The sequence below is a fragment of the Chiloscyllium plagiosum genome, chromosome 9 (assembly GCF_004010195.1).
Source record: "Chiloscyllium plagiosum isolate BGI_BamShark_2017 chromosome 9, ASM401019v2, whole genome shotgun sequence".
Taxonomy (NCBI): domain Eukaryota; kingdom Metazoa; phylum Chordata; class Chondrichthyes; order Orectolobiformes; family Hemiscylliidae; genus Chiloscyllium; species Chiloscyllium plagiosum.
The window spans coordinates 70,265,827-70,289,648 of record NC_057718.1 but is presented as its reverse complement, the minus strand read 5'-3'; the positions used below and the strand labels follow the sequence as shown (position 1 = coordinate 70,289,648).

At 42.3% G+C, this 23,822-nt stretch overlaps 1 protein-coding gene across 2 annotated transcripts in view; it reads right to left on the bottom strand.

Moving 5' to 3' along the window:
* The window catches only part of rsph3 (radial spoke head 3), a 74,480-nt gene extending 52,116 nt beyond the window's left edge, over positions 1-22,364 (bottom strand). The window contains exons 1-3 of one of the 2 annotated variants that reach the window (XM_043696169.1): positions 22,154-22,363; positions 15,787-15,789; positions 13,679-13,763 (exon numbers count right to left, since the gene is read on the bottom strand). In XM_043696169.1, the coding sequence (XP_043552104.1) occupies positions 13,679-13,763; positions 15,787-15,789; positions 22,154-22,257 (192 nt within the window). In that variant the 5' untranslated portion in view covers positions 22,258-22,363. Of the gene's footprint in view, positions 1-13,678; positions 13,764-15,786; positions 15,790-22,153 lie in introns of both variants that reach the window. The other variant, XM_043696170.1, reaches the window with a different exon arrangement.
* Between the last annotated feature and the right edge of the window lie 1,458 nt (positions 22,365-23,822).

Here is a 23,822-nt window from a genome sequence, read left to right as displayed (position 1 = left end):
AAGCTTTCCATGCCCCTACTACTGTATGAGTAAAGAAATCTGTCCTATATCCATCACGCCTCAATTTCAAGCTATGCCCCCTCATGCTAGCCATCATCATCGGAGGAAAAAGGCTCTACTGTGCACCCTATCTAACCTTATGATTTATGTCTCAATTAAGTCACCTCTCAACCTTCTTCATTCTAACGAAAACAGCCTCAAGTCCCTCAGCCTTTCCTCATAAGAACTTCCCTCCATACCAGGCAACATCATAGTAAATATCCTCTGACCCTTTCCAAAGGCACAGTGGTTAGCAGTGCTGCCTCACAGCACCAGAGACCCGGGTTCAATTCTCACCTCAGGCAACTGTCTGTGTGGAGTTTGCACATTCTCCCTAAGTCTGCGTGGGTTTCTTTAGATTAGATTACATTACAGTGTGGAAACAGGCCCTTCAGCCCAACAAATCCACACCGATCCTCCGAAGCGCAACCCACCCATACCCCTTCATTTACCCCTTACCTAACACTACGGGCAATTTAGTATGGCCAATTCACCTGACCTGCACATCTTTGGACTGTGGGAGGACTTTGGACTGTGGGAGGAAACCCACGCAGACACTGGGAGAATGTGCAAACTCCAGTCAGTCGCCTGAGGCGGGAATTGAACCTGGGTCTCTGGCGCTGTGAGGCAGCAGTGCTAACCACTGGGCCACCGTGCCGCCTCCGGGTGCTCCGGTTTAACCCCTCCCACAGTCCAAAAACGTGCAGGTTAGGTGAATTGGCCATGCTAAATTGTCCGTAGTGTTAGGTGTAGGGGAATGGGTCTGTGTGGGTTGCTCTTCGGTGGGTCAGTGTGGACTTGTTGGGCCGAAGGGCCTGTTTCCACACTGAGTAATCTAATCAAAGCTTCCACACATTGTGTATGTGTGATGGGCTTCAGATTGGTTTCACAGATCGGCACAACATCAAGGGTTGTAGGGCCTGTACTGTGCTGTAATCTTGTATGTTCTATCCTTTTATAATGCGGTGACCTGAACTGTACACAACACTCTAAGTGTGGCCGCACCAGTTTTGTAGAGCTACAGCATGACCTCATGGTTCTGAAACTCGATCCCTCTACCAACCAAAGCTAACACACCATATGCCTTCTGTTTGGGTGGCAACTTTCAGAGATCTATCTATACGGACACAGAGATACCTCTGCTCATCTACACCACAAAGAATCTTACTGTTAGCTCAGTATTCTGCATTCCTGTTGCTCCTTCCCAAATGAATCACCTCACACTTTTCCACATTAAAATGCATTTGCCACCTCTCAGCCCAGCTCTGCAGCTTATCTTTGTTCCTCTGTAACCTATAACATCCTTCGACACTACGTACAACTCTACTGACCTTAATGTCATCTGCAAATTTACTAATCCATCCTCTAATCCCTCATCCAGTCTAAAATGACTAATAGTAGTGGACCCAAAACAGATCTTTGCAGTACACCACGAGTAACTGAACTCCAGGATGAACATTTCCCATCAACCACCACCCTCTGTCTTCTTTCAGCTAGCCAATTTCTGATCCAAACCGCTATATCACCCTCAGTCCCATGCCTCTATATTTTGTGCTATAGCCTACCATGCAGAACCTTATCAAATGCCTCACTGAAATCCATACACATCACATCAACTGCTTTACCTCCATCCACCTGTTTGGCACCTTCTCAAAGAACTCAGTAAGGTTTGGGAGGCATGACCTACCCTTCACAAAACCGTGTTGACTATCCCTAATCAGCTTATTCTTTTACTGATTATAAATCCTATCTCTTATAACCTTTTCCAATACTTTACTCACAACCGAAGTAAGGTTCACTGGTCTATAATTACAGGTTGTCTTTACTCCCCTTCTTGAATAAGGGAACATTTGCTTTCCTCCAATCTTCTGGCGCTATTCTATCTCACTAGTGCTCTTCTAAATATATACTTCATGAATGTTTTGGGTTTCTGTCTCTACCACTCTTAGTGAATTCCAGATTCCCACCAACCTCTGGGTGAGAAAGCTTTTCCTCACATTCCCTCTAATGGTGGACTTGGGTTCATATCCCACCACAGCAGATGGTGGAATTTTAATTCAATAAATATCTGGAATTAAGAGTTTAATGAAGAAAAAAATGCACTGTTGATTGCTGAAAAAACCCCACATTGTTCACAAATGTCCTTTAGAAAAGAAAACTGCCATCCTTACCTGGTCTGGCTTACATGTGACTCTGGACCCTCCAGGGTGACCCTTTTCTGCATCCTGGACAATTAGGGATATTTACTTTTAAGATTGCCAGATTACTCAATGCCTTTCTTTTAAATATATCAAACACCTGAATTCTATATCTATATCATCCCTCTCACCTGTGAACACTGACATAAAGTACTCACTTAGAACCCCAACTATGTCCTCTAGCTCCAACAAATTACTGCTGTGATCCTTAATGTGCTGCACTCATTCCCACATTATTGTTTTACCTTTATGGTACCTGTAAAATAACCTAGAATTTTCCTTTATTATCCTTTCATATCCCCTTTCAGCTCTCTCAATTTCCCTTTTAAGCTCTTTTTTGCACATTCTATACTCCTATAGGGCTTCTGCAATTTTGAGCCTTAGTATCTGCTATGAGGATCTGTTTTTTTTCTTAACCTGTATAACCTTTGATATTCAGGGTTCATGTGATTTGATTGTTACACCATTTTTTTTTGTTGGAACGTGTTGGCTATTCTCTCCATATTTCCTCCTTGAATGCATCCCACTGTTCTGAGACAGACTCATCTGAAAATATCTGCTCCCAATCCACTCTGGCTAAATCATGTGACTGTACTAAAATCAGCCCTCCCCCAGTTGAGAATTTGGATTTCAGGCCCATTCTTGCCCTTTGCTGGGGTAGTTTTGACTCTAACTGAGTTATGATCCCTGTTTGCAAAATGTTCTCACTGATAAGTCAACTACTTGCCCAGCTTCGTTACCTAAAATGAAGTCCAGGACCACCCCCTCGCTTGTAGGATCTTCTATGTGCTGGCTTAAAAAGCTGTGCTGGATGCATTTAAAATTCTACTACCTCTAATCAATGACTAACCTGGTTAAAATCCCCAATCACTACCCTATTATCTTTACATTTTCCCAAAATTCTTTCTATTTCTCTTGGACTATTAGTGGACCAATTGCATGCTCCCAGCAGTGTGGATGCTTCATTTTGATTTTTAAGTTCTACTCAGATGTACAGCATGGAAACAGACGTTACTGTCCAACTTGTCAATGCTGACCAGATATCCTAAATTAATCTAGTCTCATTTGTCAGCACTTGATCCATATCCTTCTTATTCACATACAATTACACTATTCAAAAGGCATCTGGATGGGTATCATCCTCCACCACTTCCTCTGGCAGCTCATTCCATACACGTACCACCCTCTGCGTGAAAAAGTTGACCCTTAGGTCCCTTTTAAATCCTTCCCTTTTCACCCCAAACCTTCGCCCTCTAATTCTGGACTCCCCCAACCCAGGGAAAAAGCCTTGTCTATTTACGCTATCCATCCACCTCATGATTTTATAAACCTCTAAAGGTCACCCCTCAACCTCCAATGGTCCAGGGAAAATAGAGCCAGCCTATTGAGCCTCTCCCTATAGCTCAAGCCCTCCAATTCTGCAACATCCTTGTAAATCTTTATTGAACGCTTTCAAGTTTCACAATATCCTTCCTATAGCAGGAAACCACAATTGCACACAGTATTTTAAAAGTGGCCTAACCAATGTCTTGTACAGCTGCAACATGACCTCCTAACTCCTATACTCAAAGCTCTGACAAATAAAGAAAAGCATACTAAATACCTTCTTCACTATCCTTTCTACCTGCAACTCCACTTTCAAGGAACTATGAACCTGCACTCTTTGTTCAGCAACAATCCCCATTGAGGACCTTACCATTGAGCGTATAAATCCTTTTCCCTGATTTGCCTCTCCAAAATGCAGCACCTCACATTTTATAGAATCATAGAATCCCTACAGTGTGGAAACAGGCCATTTGGTCCAACAAGTCCACACTGACTCTCTGAAGAGCAACTCACCCAGACCCATTCCCCTACCTTATTATTCTACATTTACCCATGACCAATGCAGCTAACCTACACATCCCTGAACACTATGGGCAATTTAACATTGCCAATTCATCTAACCTGCTCATTTTTGGATTGTGGGAGGAAACCAGAGCACCCAGAGGAAACCCAAGCAGACATGGGGAGAATGTGCAAACTCCACTCAAACAGTCGACTATTAAAGGCTGGAATCGCCTTTAATTTAGATAAATTAATTTGTCTAAATTAACTTCCATCTGCCACTCCTCGGTCCACGGGCCCATCTGATCAAGATCCTGCTGTACTCGGAGATAACTTTCTTCATTGTCCACTACATATATGGCTTCACTTGAGGAGCTGAAGATCTCATCCTTCTTTATTACTGTAATAGATACCCTGATCAAAACTGTAACACTCCCTCCTTTGTCTTCTTCCCTATCTTACCTCATGATCCTGTATCCTGGAATGTTTAGCTGCCAGTCCTGCCCCTCTCTCAAGCATGTTACAGTGACAGCAATGATATCATACTCCCATATTTTAATTTGGGCCCTCAACTCATCGGCCTTGTTTGTCAGACTCCATGCATTAAAGATAAATACCTTGTGTCTTAACTGGTCTATAATATCTATGCCTTCCTGACTTACTTGTTGACACTTCTAATTTTGGCTTCTCCTGCTGAACATTCTGTGGATCCCACCCACCCCTGCCAAGTTAGTTTAAAACCTGCCCGACAATACTAGCAAACCTGACCCATGAGGATGGTGTTCCCATTTAGGTTCAGGTGCCACACCTATAAAAAACATCCCGAAGTCCCAGAAATTGAAATCTCTCCCTCCTGCAGCCATGCAATCATCTGGAGTAACCTCCTATTCCTACACTCACTCGCTTGTGGCACTGGAATTAATCCAGAAATTACTACATTTTGGGTCCTGCTCTAGTTCACTAAATATGCTTTCTAGTTCACTAAATTCTGCTTAGAGAACCTCATCCCTTTTCCTATGTTGTTGATATCAGTATGAACCATGATCTGTCTTTTTGCCCCTCCCTTTCAGAATGCCCTGCAGCCAGTGACATCCCTGACATTGGCATCAGGGAGGCAACATATCATCCTGGAGTCTCTTTTGCAGATGCAGAAACACCCAACTGTTCCTCTTACACCTGAATCCCCTACCACTATAGCCCTGCTGTTCTTCTTCCTCTTCTCTTGTAGAACAGGCATAGCCCTGGTGACATAAAGTTGGCTGCCACTGGTTTCCCTGCACAGCCATCTCCCCCATCTGTACCAAAAACCATTTATCTGTTAAAAAGGGAGATAGCCACAAGGAAACTCTGCGTCTCATCTCTGGAATTCAGTGGCCCTTGCAGAATTCAAAAAGAATGCCAGTGAGCAGGTTATTGCTAACTAAGTGGCACATGATAGCACTGTGATTGATACCTTCTATCACTTTACTGATCATCAAGAGTAGACCGATGGAGTGGTAATTGCCAGGTTGGAGTTTTCCTGTTTGTGTACGAGACATACTGGACAATTTTATACTCTGTTGTAGCTATATTGGAACAGCTTGACTAGGAGCACAGAAATTTCTAGTCTTCAACAATACAGCTGCAATGTTGTCAGTTTCCTTAGCTTGTGCAATATCCAATGCCACCAACATGAAGTGAATTGATTGGCCAAAGATTGGTATGTGATAAAGGGGACATGTAGGGATGCACAGTGGTTAGCACTACTGCCTCACAGTACTGGGGACCGGGGTTCAATTCCACCCTCAGGTGGCTGTGTGGTGTTTGCACATTCACTCCATGGGTCTGCGTGGATTTCCTCCCACAGTCCAAAGATGTGCAGACTAGGTGCTTTGGCCATGGGAAATGCAGGGTTACAGGGCGAGGGGAGGGAGTGGTCTGCGAGGAATGCTCTTCAGAAGGTGTGGTGGACTCAATGGGCTGAATGGCCTGCCTCCATGTTATAGGGTTTCTATGATTCAATGGAGGGGGTTGAGATGGATTATCTATTTGACACTTTTGGCTGAAGATTGTTACCAATGCTTCAGCTTTATCTGTATAGTCCACAATTGGAATTGTCTCTGTTACATGTGGTCGAGAGTATGGTGCTGGAAAAGAACAGCAGGTCAGACAGCATCCGAGGAGCAGGAGAATCGATATTTTGGGCATAGGCCCTTCATCAGGAATGAGGCTTGTGGGCCGGGAGGCTGAGAGATAAGTGGGATGGGAGTGTGGGTGGGGGAGTGGGAGGTGAGAATGCAATAGGTAGATGAAGGTGGGGGGAAAAGTCAGGGAGGAGGGTGGAGCAGATAGATAGGAAAGATGATTGACAGGTCAAGAGGGCGGTGCTGAGTTGGAGGCTTGGACTGGGATAAGATGGGGGTGTGGGGGGGGGAAAAGGGGAAAAGAAACTGGAGAAAACCACATTAGTTGTGTGGTTGCAGGATCCCAAGATGGAAGATGAGAAGCTCTTCCCACAGGTTAGGGTTTGGTGATGAAGGAAGCCTGCATATCCTTGGTGGAGTGGGAGGGGGAGTTGAACTGTTCAGCTATGGGTTGGTGGCATTAGTTGGTGCAGGTATCCCAGATAAGTTCTCTGAAACGATTCTGCAAGTTCGCGTCCTGTCTCCCCAATGTAGAGGAGACCACCTCAGGTGCAAAGGATACAGCAGATGACCTTTGTGGAAGTACAGGTAAATTTCTGTCTGAGTGAAGGGATCTTTTGGGGCCTTGGATGGAGGTGAGGAGGGAGGTGTTGGTACAGGTTTTGCACTTCCTGCGGTGGCAGGGGAAGCTGCCAGGAGTGGGGTGAGGGCTTGGGTGAAGGGGAGGGTTGGGTCTGACACGGGATTCACTAATAGGGGTGAGGAGGGAAATTTATCCCTGGTGGTACATGTAGGTGTAGATAATTAGATCCTATCAGGAAAAGCAAAAAAGAACCCAATATTGATTTCTAGGGACCTTCACTTCAAGCCTTCCTACAGCTCAGAAAATATCCATTACCTCAGCCAATGTTCTTTTCATGCTGCTGCTGCTGTCCCTTTTATTTGATGCGGCTCTAAATGTGTCCACAAACCTGTCACTTTTCAAAGTCTACATACACCTCAACAACAGCATTACCTTCAGTAATCTCCTCAAAAAAAATCCAGCAACTTAGTAAACACTATTTGCCTTTTGTTTTGTCCACATGACTCTTAATTCTATCCTGAACAATTTCTGGAAGATTCCCAACCACTGAGTTAAACTGACTAGTCTGTATTAGTAATTGCAAGGCTTGTCCCTGCACCTTTTTGAACGAGGGTGAAATGTTTGCAATTCTCTGATTTTCTGGCACCACCTAAAGCTAAGGGTGAAAAATTATGGTCATTGGCTTCACAATTCCCACTAATTTTCTTTAGTACAAGTAGTTCTTTTGTAACGATGGATGAATGCTTGTGCAACCCCGCATTATAGAAAAATCATGCTTTACAAAAAGTGCATAAAGTGTTGGTGATGTATTCACAGTACTGCCAATACATGTTTTAGAAGTTCGCAATTTAGAAACAGTGTCCCCAATTCAATTGCATTACAGCGAATTCACATTAACAAAAATGCACACTATAGCAAAATGATCTGTGTGCTTAAATACATCTCAACTGGTCCTAATACAATGTCAACACAAGTGCTGACACTTTATGCTATATCTCCCGTTATCAATTTTGAACTCTTCTGCTGACTAAATTCCCTTCCCTGTCACCATGGTATGGGTAGCATGTGCTTTCTAGGTACAAATGCAAAGTGCTTGTCTAATACATGAGCCACAATCCTCCTTCCACATGTAAATGCACTTTAAGACCCCAAACAAATGTTTTCTTTGAAGTTAAGCCATTTATTCAGCTACAGATTTTCCTAGCCGTCTTTGGTTCTAGTCTATCTAGAAGATAGACAGGCCATTCCTGAAGAAGGGCCTGTGCCCGAAACGTCGAATCTCCTGTTCCCTGGATGCTGCCTGACCTGCTGTGCTGTTCCAGCAATAAAGTTTCAACTCTAGTCTATCTAGCTCAGCTTTTCTTTTTGCCCCATTGAAGTTAGTTGATTATGCTTACTCCTGATTGTTCGTTGTTCTTTTCCACTGTCCCAAATGCTCCCAACTGACACTTGATCAACTTGGCCTACCTCTATTCTAAGAGCCAGGTCGAGGTTCCTTCATCATTAAATTGGACACAATTCTGTAGTAAAGATCTTCTAAACACAATTTAGGAATACAAGAGACTTGTCCTTTTCCAGTATTTACACTCATTATGATACCATCTGATGCTTCTGCTGGACAAATCAGATCCCAGTATAAAACCTGGCTTGATAGATCAGGTTTTAAAATTTAGTCAATATGGTATTCATTTACAGCAACATTGAGACAAAACTAAAAAATTCTTAAACAACAGAAGAAAAATTTAGGAACATGGGAACAATAGTAGGCCATTCAGCCCCTGCAACCTCAATGGGAAGATCATGACTGATCTGTGGCCTAACTGTGGATCAACTGCTGTTTGTAGAAGAGAGCTCCAAATCTCTCATCTGCCAGGGGGACACTCAGCTCCTGACCTCATTATAGCTTTAGTTCACACATGGACAAAAACAGTTGAATTCCACAGATGACACAAGAGTGACATCAAGGTCACATTTGACTTAGTGTGGCATCAAGGAGCCCTAGCAAAACTAGAATTGATGGAAATCAGGGGGCAAAGTCTTCACCAGTTGGAGTCAGACATGGCATCTAGGAGGTTAATTGCATTTGTTGAAAATCAGTTATGTCAGTTCTGGGACATTTCTAGTACCCTAGGACCAACTCTCTTCAACTGCTTCAATGACCTTCCTTCCAACAGATAAGGTCAGAAGTGTGGATGTTCGCTAATAATTGAGCAATGCTCAACACCATTCACGACATGGGTGGCATGGTGGCTGTGGTTAGCACTACTGCCTCACATCGCCAGGGGCTGGGTTTGATTCCAACTTCAGGCAACTGTCAGTGTCGAGTTTACACATTCTCCTTGTGTCTGTGTGAGTTTTCTCTGGGTGCTCTGGCTTCCTCCCACAAGCAAAAGATGTGCAGGTTAGGTTAATTGGCCACGTTAAATTGCCCATAGTGTTCAGGGATGTGTAGGTTAGTTGCATTAGTCAGGGGTAAATATAGGACAATAGGTGAGAGGGGAACTGGTCTGCGTGGGTCACTCTTTGGAAGGTCGGTGCGGATTTGTTGGGCCGAAGGGCCTGTTTCTGTACTGTAGGGATTCTACCTCAGATAGTGAAGCATTCCATGACCAAATGCAACTAAACATGGACAATACCAGGTTTTAGCTGACAAGTGGAATCATAGAATCTCTACAGTGTGGAAATTGACCCTTCAGCCCACCAAGTCCACACCAATCCTCCGAAGAGTAAACTACCCAGACCCACTCCCCCTACCCTATATCTACCCCTGATTAATGCATCGGACCTACACATCCCTGAATATGGAGAATTTAGCATGTCCAATTCACCTGACCTGGACATCTTTAGACTGTGGGAGGAAACCGGAGCACCCGGAAGAAACCCACAGACACAGTGAGAATGCGCAAATTCCACACAGACAGACAGTCACCCGAGGCTAGAATCGAAAAGAGGTTCCTGGTGCTGTGAGGCAGCAGTGCAAACCACTGAGCCACCGTGCCGTTCTTTTCCCGAGATTTCACACACGAGATGTGATTTGCACATACCACCTTCTGCAAACAGTTAAAGTTTATTAAAGCTTGTACAAGCTTGGTGACCCCTTCTGGCACTCTTTGCTGATCATGTAAAGTTGAGTCAAAATGAGGCCCTGAACAAGAAAAACACATTCCTGTTATACAGGTCAACTAGTAATGTTTACAGGTAATCTGGCCACTCCCCGGCCATAACCACATGCTACCCAGTACAGTGGTAGGATGAGGTCATCCTTGGAGATAATGTAAATGTAAATGCCCTAATCCTGGGAAATCATTATGCAGACGATTTCTTGACTCCATGATTACCCAAGACAATATAGGTGTCATATGTCCTAGTTTCAGGGCTGCCTTGCAAATGAGTTCTGGTTCCTCTACTTCCACAGAAAATGTAGGTGTGATATACTTCAGTATCGGGGATGATCATGCAAGTGAACCTGATTGGCTAGGGGATGACTATGAAAGTATTTCTGAATGGAAGGGACTGAATGAGTTTAATTTGATAATAGTAGGAGAGTAGTAGTAAATGGCTGTCTAAATCCGCATTCCTGCATGAATGTTGTCCCCACCCACTTCCAGAATGTTCAGTTTCTGGAAGAAAACAGTACAGTTTAACCCTTTAATTACAGGGAGATAGTCCAATTTAATATTTTAACATTACACAAGTACCGTTCATATCACACAAATGCCATGCAGTGACCCTCTCCAATAAGAGAATCTAATCATTGCCCCTAGACAAAATGGGATCTTTTATTTAATTTCATACATACCATTTTAAAGTGGCTTTGAAAGTCAATGTTTAGCAGAACTGCACTGTTCTTGTCTAAATCAGTTATTCAGAATTAGATTTATTATCACATGTACTCAAGTACAAAAGTACACCGTGAACAGTTTACAATGTCATCTTAGGTACAAAGTACCAAGGTACAAATCGTAGATATAAACTAGAGAAATGAAAAACTTATATTACCTTACAGTATTCATAGTATAAGTTAGAAAATTAAGAAATAACTTTAAAAAGATTAATATTATAGTCCTTTCATAAAGGGCCTGCAACAGATCAATGTAGGCATGCAGACATGGTCTGACTGGGCTCGCAAGGTGCTGACCCTCGCACTGGCCCCCAGTCCAACAACTATCCCCACTCTAGTCAGGGCCTGGTGACTATTCCCACGCCAGCCTCCAAGCCCCCTCTACTCTGGCCCTCAGCTGCACCAAGGTAAGTTTTCTTTCAGTCTTTTTAAAAAAGAGAAGAACAGGAAAAGAGAAAGAAAATAGATGGAATGGACGATCCCCAGGCTGAGGAATCCAGATGTTGCGTACTCTGCCACCATCTTGAATTCCTTCAATTAATTATTCAACAAAACTGACCTTTTAGAAATCCATGCTTCTCCCCCACATTGCATTCTCCACACCTAAATGCTCTGTCACTGGATATTTTTTAAGCTGGAATTCCAATATCTTTCTTGTCACTGATACTTACCTAGTACTTCCTCAGTTATTTCAATTTTTCTTTTAAAATTGGAATTACACCTGATACGCAGTCATCTTCAAAAATTACTTATTTTGTGTTGAATTTTTATAAATAAATACCAGTGTTTTTGTCCTGCAAGTTTCTCAAGTATCTGTGGTTTTAATTATCTAGTTTATCTTGTACATTTTTTTTGCTCTCAATTATTATAATATCCCTCTTGATGACTTCCACCATTGCAATTAGCTTATTCAGACTCCTTACCAAAAATAAGGAGTCATTTTATCATAATCCACTGAGCTTATTTTGCTCATCTCTTAGTGCTCTTCAGCCCAAACTAATTCTATAACTAGGTACCGATAGAATGCTTCCACGTTAAATATTATTTCCTTTTTAATTGTCTTAAGTTTAAAAACATTGTAAAATTATAATATTCCCCTCACTGTGTAACATTGTAGTTGCCTTGCTTAAACTGGAAAAGGTACAGAAAAAAATTATACAAGGATATTGCTGCGATTGGAGAGTTTGAGTTATAAGAAGAGGCTGGATAGGCTGGGACTTTCTTCCCTATAATGGCAGAGGCTGAGGAGTGATCTTATAGAGGTTTATAAAATCATGAGGGGCACAGATAAGGTGAATAGCCCAAGGACTCCCCTACATTTAAGATATCTTGGAAATGAGTGCTAGACAAGTCAGACCTCTTGGCATCATGGTAGCCCACAAACTCACCTACACACTAAAACAGCGGCCAATGAACTTGAAAGAACCTATACAAAAACAAGCAAAACTAATGTAATTTACAAAATATCTTGCAAGAACTTTAACCAACATTAAATTGGACAAAGGCAGAAAACTAGCCACCAGGATACATTAACATCAACTAGCCACAAAAAGACATTGAAAAGACTCACTAGTATCTTTACATACAGATGAGGAAGGACACCACTTCGACTGGGACAACACACCTATCCTAGGTCAAGCCAAACAGAGACACATGAGAATTCCTAGAAGCATGGCACTCCAAACGGAACTCTATCAACAAACACTTGACTTGGATCCCATTTACCACCCCCTGAGAAATAGAACAGGAAATGACATCACCACAGGAAATGGCATCACCAACAAAAATAAAAGGTGGGCCATACCACCAGTGCTGCTGATGTTACCTAGTATGGTGATGAAACATCTAAAAATGAACCTTCCATCACAGGGAACAAACTTACCTCCATTTATAGAATGTGTTTATTTAATTGTGATTTTTGAAAAACTGTACATATTATTTCATATAAGAATACAGAACAATATTTCAGCTTGTACAATTGACATATCGCATCTGTGGGTGCAACCAAAGGAACACAGCACCAATTTTAACTTCAACAAACAGAATGCTGAAGAAACTCAAGTTGTGAAGAGAAAGAGAATTGATGTTTCAAGTCTGGTGTGAATCTTCTTCAGAGCTGAAAGGTGTTGGAAAATAGCTTCTCTCTTTTACTTTGACAGGCTGAGGAGGAGCAGACTGGCAGATAGTATTGGGGTCCACTGCAAATGACAAAGGGGTTAATAGTGGAGAAAGGGGAAAAAAAGTGTAAATTAAGCTGTGAAATGGAAACAATTGGTCCTTGCTACTAAACTGAAATTAAACAAGACACAAATACAACATGACTGTGGGGACAGGAGGGGGAGAATAAGAAAAATGGAGAACAGACATAATCTGGTTTCTAAAGTTAATTAATTCAGTACTGAGACAACAAGGATGTAAAGTGCCCAAGCAGAAGATGAGTTGTTGTTACTTGAGCTTGTGTTTTGCTTTGTTGCAATATCAGAGCAAGGCCAGGGTAGGACAGAAATGTTAGTGTGTGAGCAAGTTGGTCAACTGAAATAGCAATCATCATTTTATTTCATTCTCTGCTTTTGGTTCAGATTTCCAGAATTTTGCTTTTATTCCAGTTTTAACATAGATCTCTTTGTGAACCTATAATTTACTTAAAGTCACAACATTTATGAACACAACTATGAATTTAAGTGTGAACCTACTAAATCTGAAATTGCCAATCTTCAGCTGTGGTAGACAAGCAGGTGGCTGAAAGAACACAGCAAGCCAGGCAGCATCAGGAGGTGGAGAAGTCGATGTTTCAGGTGTAATCCTTCTTCAGGCCTGAAGAAGGGTTACAACTGAACCATTGACTTCTCAACCTCTTCATGCTGCCTGGCTTGCTGCGTTCTCCCAGCCTCCTGCTTGTCTACCTTGGATTCCAGCATCTATCATATTTTTGTATCTAAGTCTTCAACTGTGAACAGAATTTATTCTCCTTTGAATCCAGTGCATTGCCAGTTTAAGAAATCAGCACACATCATTTTGCTAAATTATCTAACTTAGTAAAACTGGAAATAAGTTTCAGTACACATACCGCTGGGAGGGTATGCTGTGCATATGTATTTCCTCGTACTACCCTTCTGTCATACATGATGTTTCCATAATATCCTGCTGGACATCTGAAATACAAAGGAATGAGCTGTTACCACAGTGCCGTAATTTAATTTGCTGGCTTTGCCTGTTCCATTAATCTCTTTAGAGTTAAGTAAGGTCCAAATCTATTTTACTAAGTAGCTGTGACATCAAAGCAGAGTTTGTTATCCTGTATAAGAAATGTCAATACTCTGCCAATGGTCCAAACACTTGAGTTTTTGAATGTTGCAAATTTGAGTGCACAGCAACTTTAAGTTAGCAAAGATTCAGCTGGACTGCATTAAGCCTCTTGCAAAACAACTCAATATTCATGTTTGATTTCAGAATGCCAAAATAGCCAGGTTTTTTTGTTAATCCACTTTCTGAAATCTCTCTCAGCCCTTGTCCCCCTTCACGTAAAATTTACCAATTCTTCAGGATTATCTTAGAGTTTCTTGGAATAAAACATTAATCTCCCAGACTACTACAAGCAACCCAGGATAAAAGTCATCAGGGATGTTTTTGTTAAAATGTTATTTTTCTATTGTCTTCCAATATTTTTATTAATTACAGTATAATCTTTTTAATGTTAGATAAATGGATGTTTGGCTGCCAATTAAGCATCATGCTATTCATCATACAATACAGAACTCGAATATTGCTGAAAAAAAAAGCAATGTTGAAGATTTCCTGTTACACACATCTAGACAAGAATGTCAAGTATCAAACAGTGCAACAATTTATACTGCCTGAGAATGAAGTGCTGACTGGATGGAAAGTTGACATTTATTGTACAAAACATTGACATGCAGAATGCAGAGAACTATTATCTCTCAAGCTTTCATTTGATTCAAAACAAGGTGTAATGTGGGGACATTTTTTCTGCTGAGGACATGCATATCTGGCTTCTAGCAAGCATGAGAGGGATAATTTGCAAGCACGACTGGATCTTAAATTGATTGTTAATGTAATTCATCACAAACTTAGGATTGTTCAGCAAATGCTATCCAATCATGGAATCACATGTAACACTATGTTCAGAGTTTTGCAAGCACAGACTGATTAAATGCACTCAGAATTTTGCCTATTGGGAACAGCTTAAGGAATGTACTGTTTAATAAAGTTTGTTTCTCTTATGAGAGAGTCGAGGAGCAGAGGGTATGATCTCAGAAAAAGGGTTGCACATTCAAGACATATGAGGTTAATGAATCAATGGAATGGTTTACCTCAGAATGCTGTTGATGCTAGGTCATTAAATATACTCAAGGCTGCAAAATATAGAATGCTTAATACTTAGAAATCTAAGGCATTCATGAGTCTCTGTATTCAAAAGACCAATCTCTGCCATTTCCTCCACTTCCTTCCACTGTCAACATTCCACAAGGAGTGCTCCCTCTCTGACACCCTGCTCCATATCCCCAAGACTCTCATTGCCCACAGCACTTTCCAACACAATTGTAAAAAGAGATAAAACTTATCTATGCACTTCTTCCCTCCTCACTGTCCAAGGCACCAAACACATCTTCCAGGTGAAGCAGTTCAAGCTGGTGTACTCCATTTAATGCTCACAATGCAGTCTCCTTTACACTGCTGAGACCAAACACCGTCCTGATGAAGGGCTTATGCTCAAAATCTCAATTCTCCTGTATCCTGTATGCTGCCTGGCCAGTTGTGTTTTTCCAACTCCACAGTCTTCAAATGAGACCAAACACCAGGTGACTGCTTTGCACAACAACAGTTTTGAATGTAGGAATGATCTAGATCTCCCATTGCTTGCTATTTTAATCAATCACCTTGTCCTCATGTTTATATTTCTGTCCTTGGTGTGCTGCAACGTTATAATGAAGTACAATGCAAGTTCACCGAACAACACCTCATTTCCCACTTAGGCACTTTACAGTCTCAATATTGAATTCAATAACTTCAAAAACTGAAACAAAGAACTGTGGATGCTGGAAATCAAACAAAAATTAACTGCTGGAGAAACTCAGTTGGTCTTAATGTTTCAGGTTCAGTGACACTCCCTCAGAAACTGACTACTTTGTGTCTTTTGTTTAAGAAAGAGAACACTGCCTATCCCCACACCCAGTAAAACATAGCCATGTCTTGTTTACTCTGCACTTAATAGATGGGATGAAGGGCTTATGCCCAAAACATCAACTCTCCTGCTCCTTGGATGTTGTTGTACTTTTCCAGCGCCATTTGACTGGGACTAACGCTTTCCCTTTCACACTGCAAATTTACACCCATTTTACAACTCATTTTTTTATTTCTCTGCTGTTAGCATTTCTTTGTCTTTTGCCCTGGGCCTCTACACCACCTGCCTTCTTGCTCCTCCTCTGTGTTTGTCAGAAGTATTTAAAAAATCCTATTATACAACACCTCTCAGTTCTGAAGAATCATAACTGATTTCAAACAAGAACACTGTTTTTCTCTTGCTACTCTACTTTCTCTTGCTACTCTGCTAGTCCTGTTGAGGTTCTCTAGCATTTTCTGTTTCAGATTTCTAGCATTTGTATTATTTTATTATATAGGCATGGAGGATCATCAGATGAGCCATGATCTTCTTCAATTGCTGAGCAACCTTGATGGGCTGAATGCCATATTTCTGCTCCTTTGTCTAATGATTGGACCATCACTGGGAAACTTGGGCTTTATGCTGGTAATGCTCTGAAATTTATATACAAATTATTCATGAGAGAAATGCAGAACATCTTTTGGATCGATGGCAGCATCCAGTCTGTGACAAATATCAGTTATGGTGCTACTGCAGAATAGAACAAAGAACAAAGAACATTACAGCATAAGAACACTTTGGCCTTCCAAGCCTGTGCCGAGCCAGATCCTCTATCTAAACCTGTTGCCTATTTTGTAAGGTTCTGTATCTCTTTGCTCCCTGCCCATTCATGTATCTGTCTAGATGTATCTTAAATGACACTATTATTCCTGTCCCTACCATCTCTGCTGGCAATGCATTCCAGATACCCACCACCCTCTGCGTGAAGAAATTTCCACATATAACTCCCCTAAACTTTTCTCTTTTCACTTTGAACTTGTGACCCCTAGTATGTGAGTCCTCCACTTTGGGAAAAAAAGTTTCTTGCTATCCATCCTGGCTACACCTCATGATTTTGTATGAGGTCCCCCCCTCATCCTCCTTCTTTCCAATGAAAACAATCCTAATCAACTCCAATCTCTCCTCATACCTAGCACCCCCCCACTACCAGGCAACATCCCGGCGAACCTCCTCTGCACCCTCTCCAAAGCATCCACATCCTTTTGGTAATGTCGCAACCAGAACTGTCTGCAGTATTCCAAATGAGGCCGACCCAAAGTCTTATCCAACTGTAACATGAACTGCCAACTCTTGTACTCAATACCCTGTCTGATGAGGAAAGCATGCCTTATGCCTTCTTGACCACTCTACTGACCTGCATTGCCACCTTCACAATGGACCTGAACATCCAAATCTCTCTGTACATCAATTTTCCATTTACTGTATAGTTTGCTCTGGAATTGCATCTTCCAAAACATATCACCTCGCATTTGTCTGGATTGCACTTCGTCTGCCATTTCTCTGCCCAACTCTCCAATCTATCTATATTCTGCTGTATTCTCTGACAGTCGCCTTCACTGTCTACTACTCCACCAATCTTAGTGTCATCTGCAAACTTGTTAACGAGGCAATCTACACCTTCCTCCAAATCATTTACATATATCACAAAAAATAGTGGTCCCAGCACGGATCTCTGTGGAACACCATTGATCACAGACCTCCATTTTGAGAAGCACTATTCCACTACTACTGTCTCCTGTTACTCAACCAGTTCTCTAGCCATCTAGCTAGAACACTCTGGACCTCAAGCAGCCTTACCTTCTTCATCAGCCTACCATGGGGAACCTTATCAAACGCCTTACTCAGGTCCATGTGTATGACATCTACATCCCTTTCCTCAATCAACTTTGTCACCTCTTCAAAGAATTCTATTAGGTTTGTAAGACATAACCTTCCCTACACAAAACCATGCTGTCTATCACTGATAAGCCCATTTTCTTCCAAGTGGGTATATATCCTATCTCTTAGTATCTTCTCTAGTAGCTTCCCTACCACTGTCGGCAAGTTGACAGTCTGCAATTACCTGGATTATTCCTGCTACCCTTCTTAAACAAGGGGACAACATTAGCAATTCTCTAGTCATACAGTCATAGAGATGTACAGCATTGAAACAGACCGTCGGGTTCAACCCATCCACGCCAACCAGATATCCCAACCCAATCTAGTCCCACCTGCCAGCACCCGACCCCTCCAAACCCTACCTATTCATATACCCATCCAAATGCCTTTTAAATGTTGCAATTGTACCAGCCTCCACCAGTTCCTCTGGCAGCTTATTCCATACACGTACCACCTTCTGCATGAAAAGGTTGCCCCTTGGGTCTCTTTTATATCTTTCCCCTCTCACCTTAAATTTATGCTCTCTCGTTCTGGACTGCCCCACACCCTCTGTGACCTCTCCCGTTTTCAAGGATGCCGCAAAGATAGCTATTAAAGCCCCAGCTATTTCCTCTCTCACTTCCTTCAGTAACCTGGGATAGATCCCATCCTGACCTGGGGACTCGTTCACCTTAATGCCTTTTAGAATACACAACACTTTCTCCCTCCTTATGCCGACCTAACGTAGAGTAATCAAAAATCTATCCCTAACCTCAACATCCGCCATGTCCCTCTCCTCAGTGAATATCAATGCAAAGTACTCATTAAGAATCTCACCCATTTTCTCTGACTCCACGCATATCTGTCCTCCTTTGTCCTCAAGTGGGCCAACCCTTTCCCTGATTACCCTCTTGCTCCTTATATATGAAAAAAAGGCTTTGGGGTTTTCCTTAACCCTGCTCGCTAAGGATATCTCATTGGTCCTACATTCCTGATATTCTTCCAAAGCTTTGTCTGTCTTCAGTCGCCTAGACCTTATGTACTCATCCTTTTTCCTCTTATCTAGTCTCACATATACCAGTTAGCTTCACCTGTTGCTTAGAATTTTTGGATTGGCGGCCTCAAATTGTGTTGAAAAGGAAAAGCATCTTAAAAAGCCTTGCCCCATAGTTCATAAACTTTTCTCATTCTGGAGGTCATTCACAAATGTTGAAGTTGTGCCCAGTATATTCAAGTCTAAGTCACCAATATGGATCAAGAAAATCAGTAGTTCTACTACTGGTCCCTATGAAACACCATTGTAAAGACAAAAGTAAAACACTATGAATGATGAGCATTCCTAACTCCTGTCAGAGAAACAATGGCTTACAACTACAGTTTCCTGACACAGCTAACTTTGCCTCCATACTGTCACTGTCACCTATATTTCATGGATTTTATTTGGCTCACAAACTTGTTTGTTGTACTTAGCAAAAACTTCTTAGAAATATACACAGCCATATTAACTGCACTACCACAAAAATGTTAAACAGAAGTTAAATCTCATCCATGTTTAAAAAAATTCTTTCTGGTTTTCCTTAAATCAAGCCACATTTGTCCAAGGGTGTCAATTTTGTCCCAGATTATCACTTATAAAATCACTTGCACTCCAAAAATTAAGCTGACAGGACTGTAGACATTAGGTTTATCCTTCTATATGATGTAAATAATGGGGCAATTTTCAGATCTCAAGCACGTGCATCTAAGGAGGGTCAGAAGGATAGTCAGTGCTTCTTGCTACCAAGTACAGATAGATAGCCTATCCATTGGCTTCTTTCACAGTTTTTAGCCAACCCAAAGTCTCAACTACATCCTTCTTCAATATGATTTTGACAGCACGTTTTCCTGATATTTCCTTCTGTTCCATTTCCAATTGCTCCTCCACCCCATCTTTTTCGACACAAAGCTCATTCCCTTTTCACTTCTCTTCAATTGTGAAGAGATTTTGGAATTGAAAGATTAAAACAATACTATAAATTTACTTCTTCATAAACCTCAGTTTTGTTTGCCACTTTTACGCGGCATGTTGTCAAATGTTTTCTTAAAATCCATTCAGAGTGCATTCATTGAATTCTCCTCTCATTTAATTCATCTAAAGAACTCAATTAGATTAGTTAGGCATGATCCATCTTCTACAAATCATTACTGGATTTCCTCAATTAACTGAAACCTCTTCAATTGTCTGAATGTTTTTTTCCATCTGATTGTTTCTGGAACCTACCCACTATTAATATTAAGCAACATTTGAGTAATCAGGAATGTCCTTGTAACTTTTCTTGAAGAAGGATGTCACATTTGTTATGTGCCAACTTTGGCACACCACCCCCCATATCTCGGGAACATTTGGAAGATTACAGAGAACACTTCCACCATCTTAATATCCACTTCCCTCTGCACTTTGCAAGCCATCCAAATCAGGCAACCCATATACTAAGCACAGCCCAATTTTCCAGTATACTCTTTCCATCAAATTTTACCCCACTCATGATCTCGACCATCTCTGCTCCACCCATATTTTGTCAGTTTCGCCTCCTTAATAAAAGCTCACACATCTCTCATCTCAGGGACAACTTCCCTCTCCAGGGTTTGGCCTAACTCCCATCAACTTTGGCCCCATCTCATCATATCCCAGAGTTCAACTGTGCTCCTGAAAATAACACCTTTATTCCCTTACGACACTTGCTTCTGCTCTACACTCCCCAGGTCTCAATTGTTCTTCTGCTTTCACCCCTAGCTGTACTGGCTTCACTCCCTTCCCAGACCTTGTCCAAGTACTCCCACCTCCACCCCAGCTCCTGGTGCCTCTGCCTGACTCCATTCGTGCCCACCTAGCCCTACTCCCTCCTCACACAGGCACCAGGACCCAACTCCCACCTTCCTTCCATACTGTGGAATGTTCAGATTATCTTTATCCCTGTAAATTCTCTCAACCTCTTCCTTCTTAACCTATCCATAGTCTTCAACACAATTGACTATTACACCCTACCCTAAAGACTCCTTTATTGTCCAGCTATGTGGAGTTGTAGTCAGTTTGTTTTTAAATTCATTCATGGGATATGCTGAGACTGGCTGGGCCAGCATTTATTGCCCACCTAAGTTGCCCCATAGAAGGTGGTAGTGAGCTGTCTTGAACCACGCAATCCATTTTGTGTAGGTATACCTATAATGCCATGAAGGAAGGAGTTCCAGCATATTAACCCAATGACACTGAAATGACATATTTCCAAGTCAGGATGGTGAGTGGCTTGGAGGGGAACTTCTATTCTTATCTATGGAATCATGGGCAACGATTCATCTGAAATGGTTTTTCTCTCAATTATTCACTTTAAGCTCTGGAGTCCAAGAATATATTCTTGAATCCATAACATCTAATCCTTTGGTATAGCGTCCAAAAATATCTTATTCCAGATCTGAGCTTGATTCTTACTTCTACCTCACCGCCCTTGCTTCAAAACTCTCTACAGGCTGATTTGTCACATTGATGATTGAACATTCAATATTGAATGAAGGGAAATGTTTTCCAAGGAAATATTGAGAAAATGGAACTCACTTTTGTCCATACCACAAGCACTTCTCCTTGAACACTGCTTCAATTCCTTACAATTATTTTAAGCAGAACAAGGCCAGAATAACCGATGTTTCAAACGGTAATTAACACATAACCACTTATTCTTACCATCACTAAAACTACTTGCATCCTCCTGCATATCACTGCCATCAAGCAGAAATATCACTAAGACTTCATCCATGCCAATGTTATCATCACACTTAACTATTTCATGCCCATCTGACAAGTCATTCACATACACAACATTTGCTCATTCAAAGCACAGTTATATCTTAATTTGCTGCATATCCTGTTCACTGCCCACTCAAGTTTGTTGAATTTGCATGACTCCTGATCTGACAACACTTCAGTTTAGCAACCCTAATTTTTAAACTTTTAAATTCCTCCATCACCTGGTCCATCCCCATAACCACCAGGACGTGGAGAAGCTGCATCATGCAGGTGACATTTTATGCCAACAGGGAATGAAAGCTATAAATTGGAGAAATCAGGCTCGGTGACTAGCTTGCAATGGCAACAACATAAGTTAAATTCCATACCAGCTGAGGTTACCATGAAGAACTCACCTTCTCTCACCTGAGGCATGGTGACCCTCAGGTTAAACCACTACATGAATGGTGGCTTAATTAGACAGCAGTCCTATGCTGATGATAACTTCACTCAACAATGCACTTCTTTGCCTCACTTACTATCCTTCAGCCCATCTCTCTTACCCTTCAATTTCACTCCCTTAATGCCACCCTTTACCCGGGTGTTCCACCCCTCTCCCGAATGTCATCCTCTGGCCTGCCCTTCCCCCTCAATGCTACCCTCCGATGTCCTCTTTTTACCCCATTCCTCAGTGCTGCTCTCTGCCCGACTCCTACTTTCCATTTGTCTCTTTCCCCGTTACTCACTGCTGCTGCTCCTGCCGATATTTCCTCCTTTCCTGCAGCGCTCTCGGGCGGCTCGAGAATGTGTACGTGTTGCTATTGTCCTGTTGTGGCAAGACAGTCGCCATTGCTACAGCTTAGCTAATAACTGGAACCGAGAGTAAAACTTAGGTGATGCAGTACCCCTACAGTCCCAACAACCACTGCCTTGGCAACGGTTACTAATGCAAACTTCGCGTCATTTCCGGGAGCGAGCCTCCCAATGACAAAAGGAAGTTCCCTGTTCCATAGACGTAATTTCCCTGTTTCTGTTTTAATTCCCTGGCGACTTAAGAAGTGCTCCCTCGCTCCTCTTTCACGTCCAGTGGTTTTTTTTTCTGACTGACGCCGATTTCCTTGCCTGCTCCTCTCACTGTTGGAGCACGGATTGGAGGTGAAAATTGAAAGGTTGCCCCTGGTAACAGTTATATTGGTTGTGACCCATCTCCGGTCCCTATCATTGAGAAGCTAAAGTCCACTGTTTTAGAGGATCATAGAGTTGCTCGGGCGCAGAAGGCAGCCATTCGGTCCATCGTGAGTGTATGAATTTTGTTACAAAATGAAATAACTCTACAAAGGCCAACATTTTATCTCCCCCCGCCACCCATTATTTATTTAGGCATAGCAGAAGACACTGACACAGCTAGCTCCTACAGTACACAGAACCCCTGACGCACCTTTTTTTATTTTATTAAACAGTACAAAATACAGTTAATGAACAGAAAGCAGCAGTTCACAAAGAAAAAGCATTATACAAGAGAAAGGGCCACAAAGCCAAACCTCACTGTACATCCAGTTTTCAGAGAGATGAGGACAAACCTCAAATCCCACTTTCAGTCAAAGGTAATAGTAACAAACACAGACAAGACACTGCAACCAAATGAGAAACAGTGCATAGAACACAGACCCAATATAGCTGGGAAAAGACACTAACACCAGTTCATGCTGCATACTATTCGGATCGTCCTTGGCTAGTCTTCCTTCAGAACAGTCAACTGCTTCTGGTCTCCAGCTTCCCTGTGTACTAACCGACTTTCCCCAGGCCCACTTTCCTCCAGGCTGGTTATCGACCACCCAACTCCAGTTGCCCCACATACTAACCAGACTACCCCAGGCCACCTTTCTATGAGCTGGTTGTCGGCCTTCCAGTCTCCAGCCACCCTCCGTACTCAGCTGGAAATGTGTTGCTGGAAAAGCGCAGCAGGTCAGGCAGCATCCAGGGAACAGGAGAATCGACGTTTCGGGCATAAGCCCTTCTTCAGTACCCTCCGTACTCACTCCTGGTTATTTTTTATTTATTTTTTTGAATCTTTATTCAATTCCCACCACCAGGAAGATAGGAAAACACCCGGGTGGCCAGTGACAAGCACTGCCCTTCACATCAAAGGGCAGTGCTGAGTGATCAAAACAGTGAAGGGGAGTGTAGGGACTAAATCAAAATAGAGTTGGAGGGAGGAATGATGCACTCCACTCTCTGTGGCGCCCACCTCTCCCTGAACAACTGCAGGGTGTTGGTGGACACCGTGTGCTCCTTCTCCAAGGACACCCGGGCTCTTAACGTAACCGCGGAAGAGGGGCAGGCAGTCGGCCCTAACGACCCACTCCACGGCCCGCTGCCTGGGCCTGTTAATGGCTAGTTTGGCCAGGCCCAGGA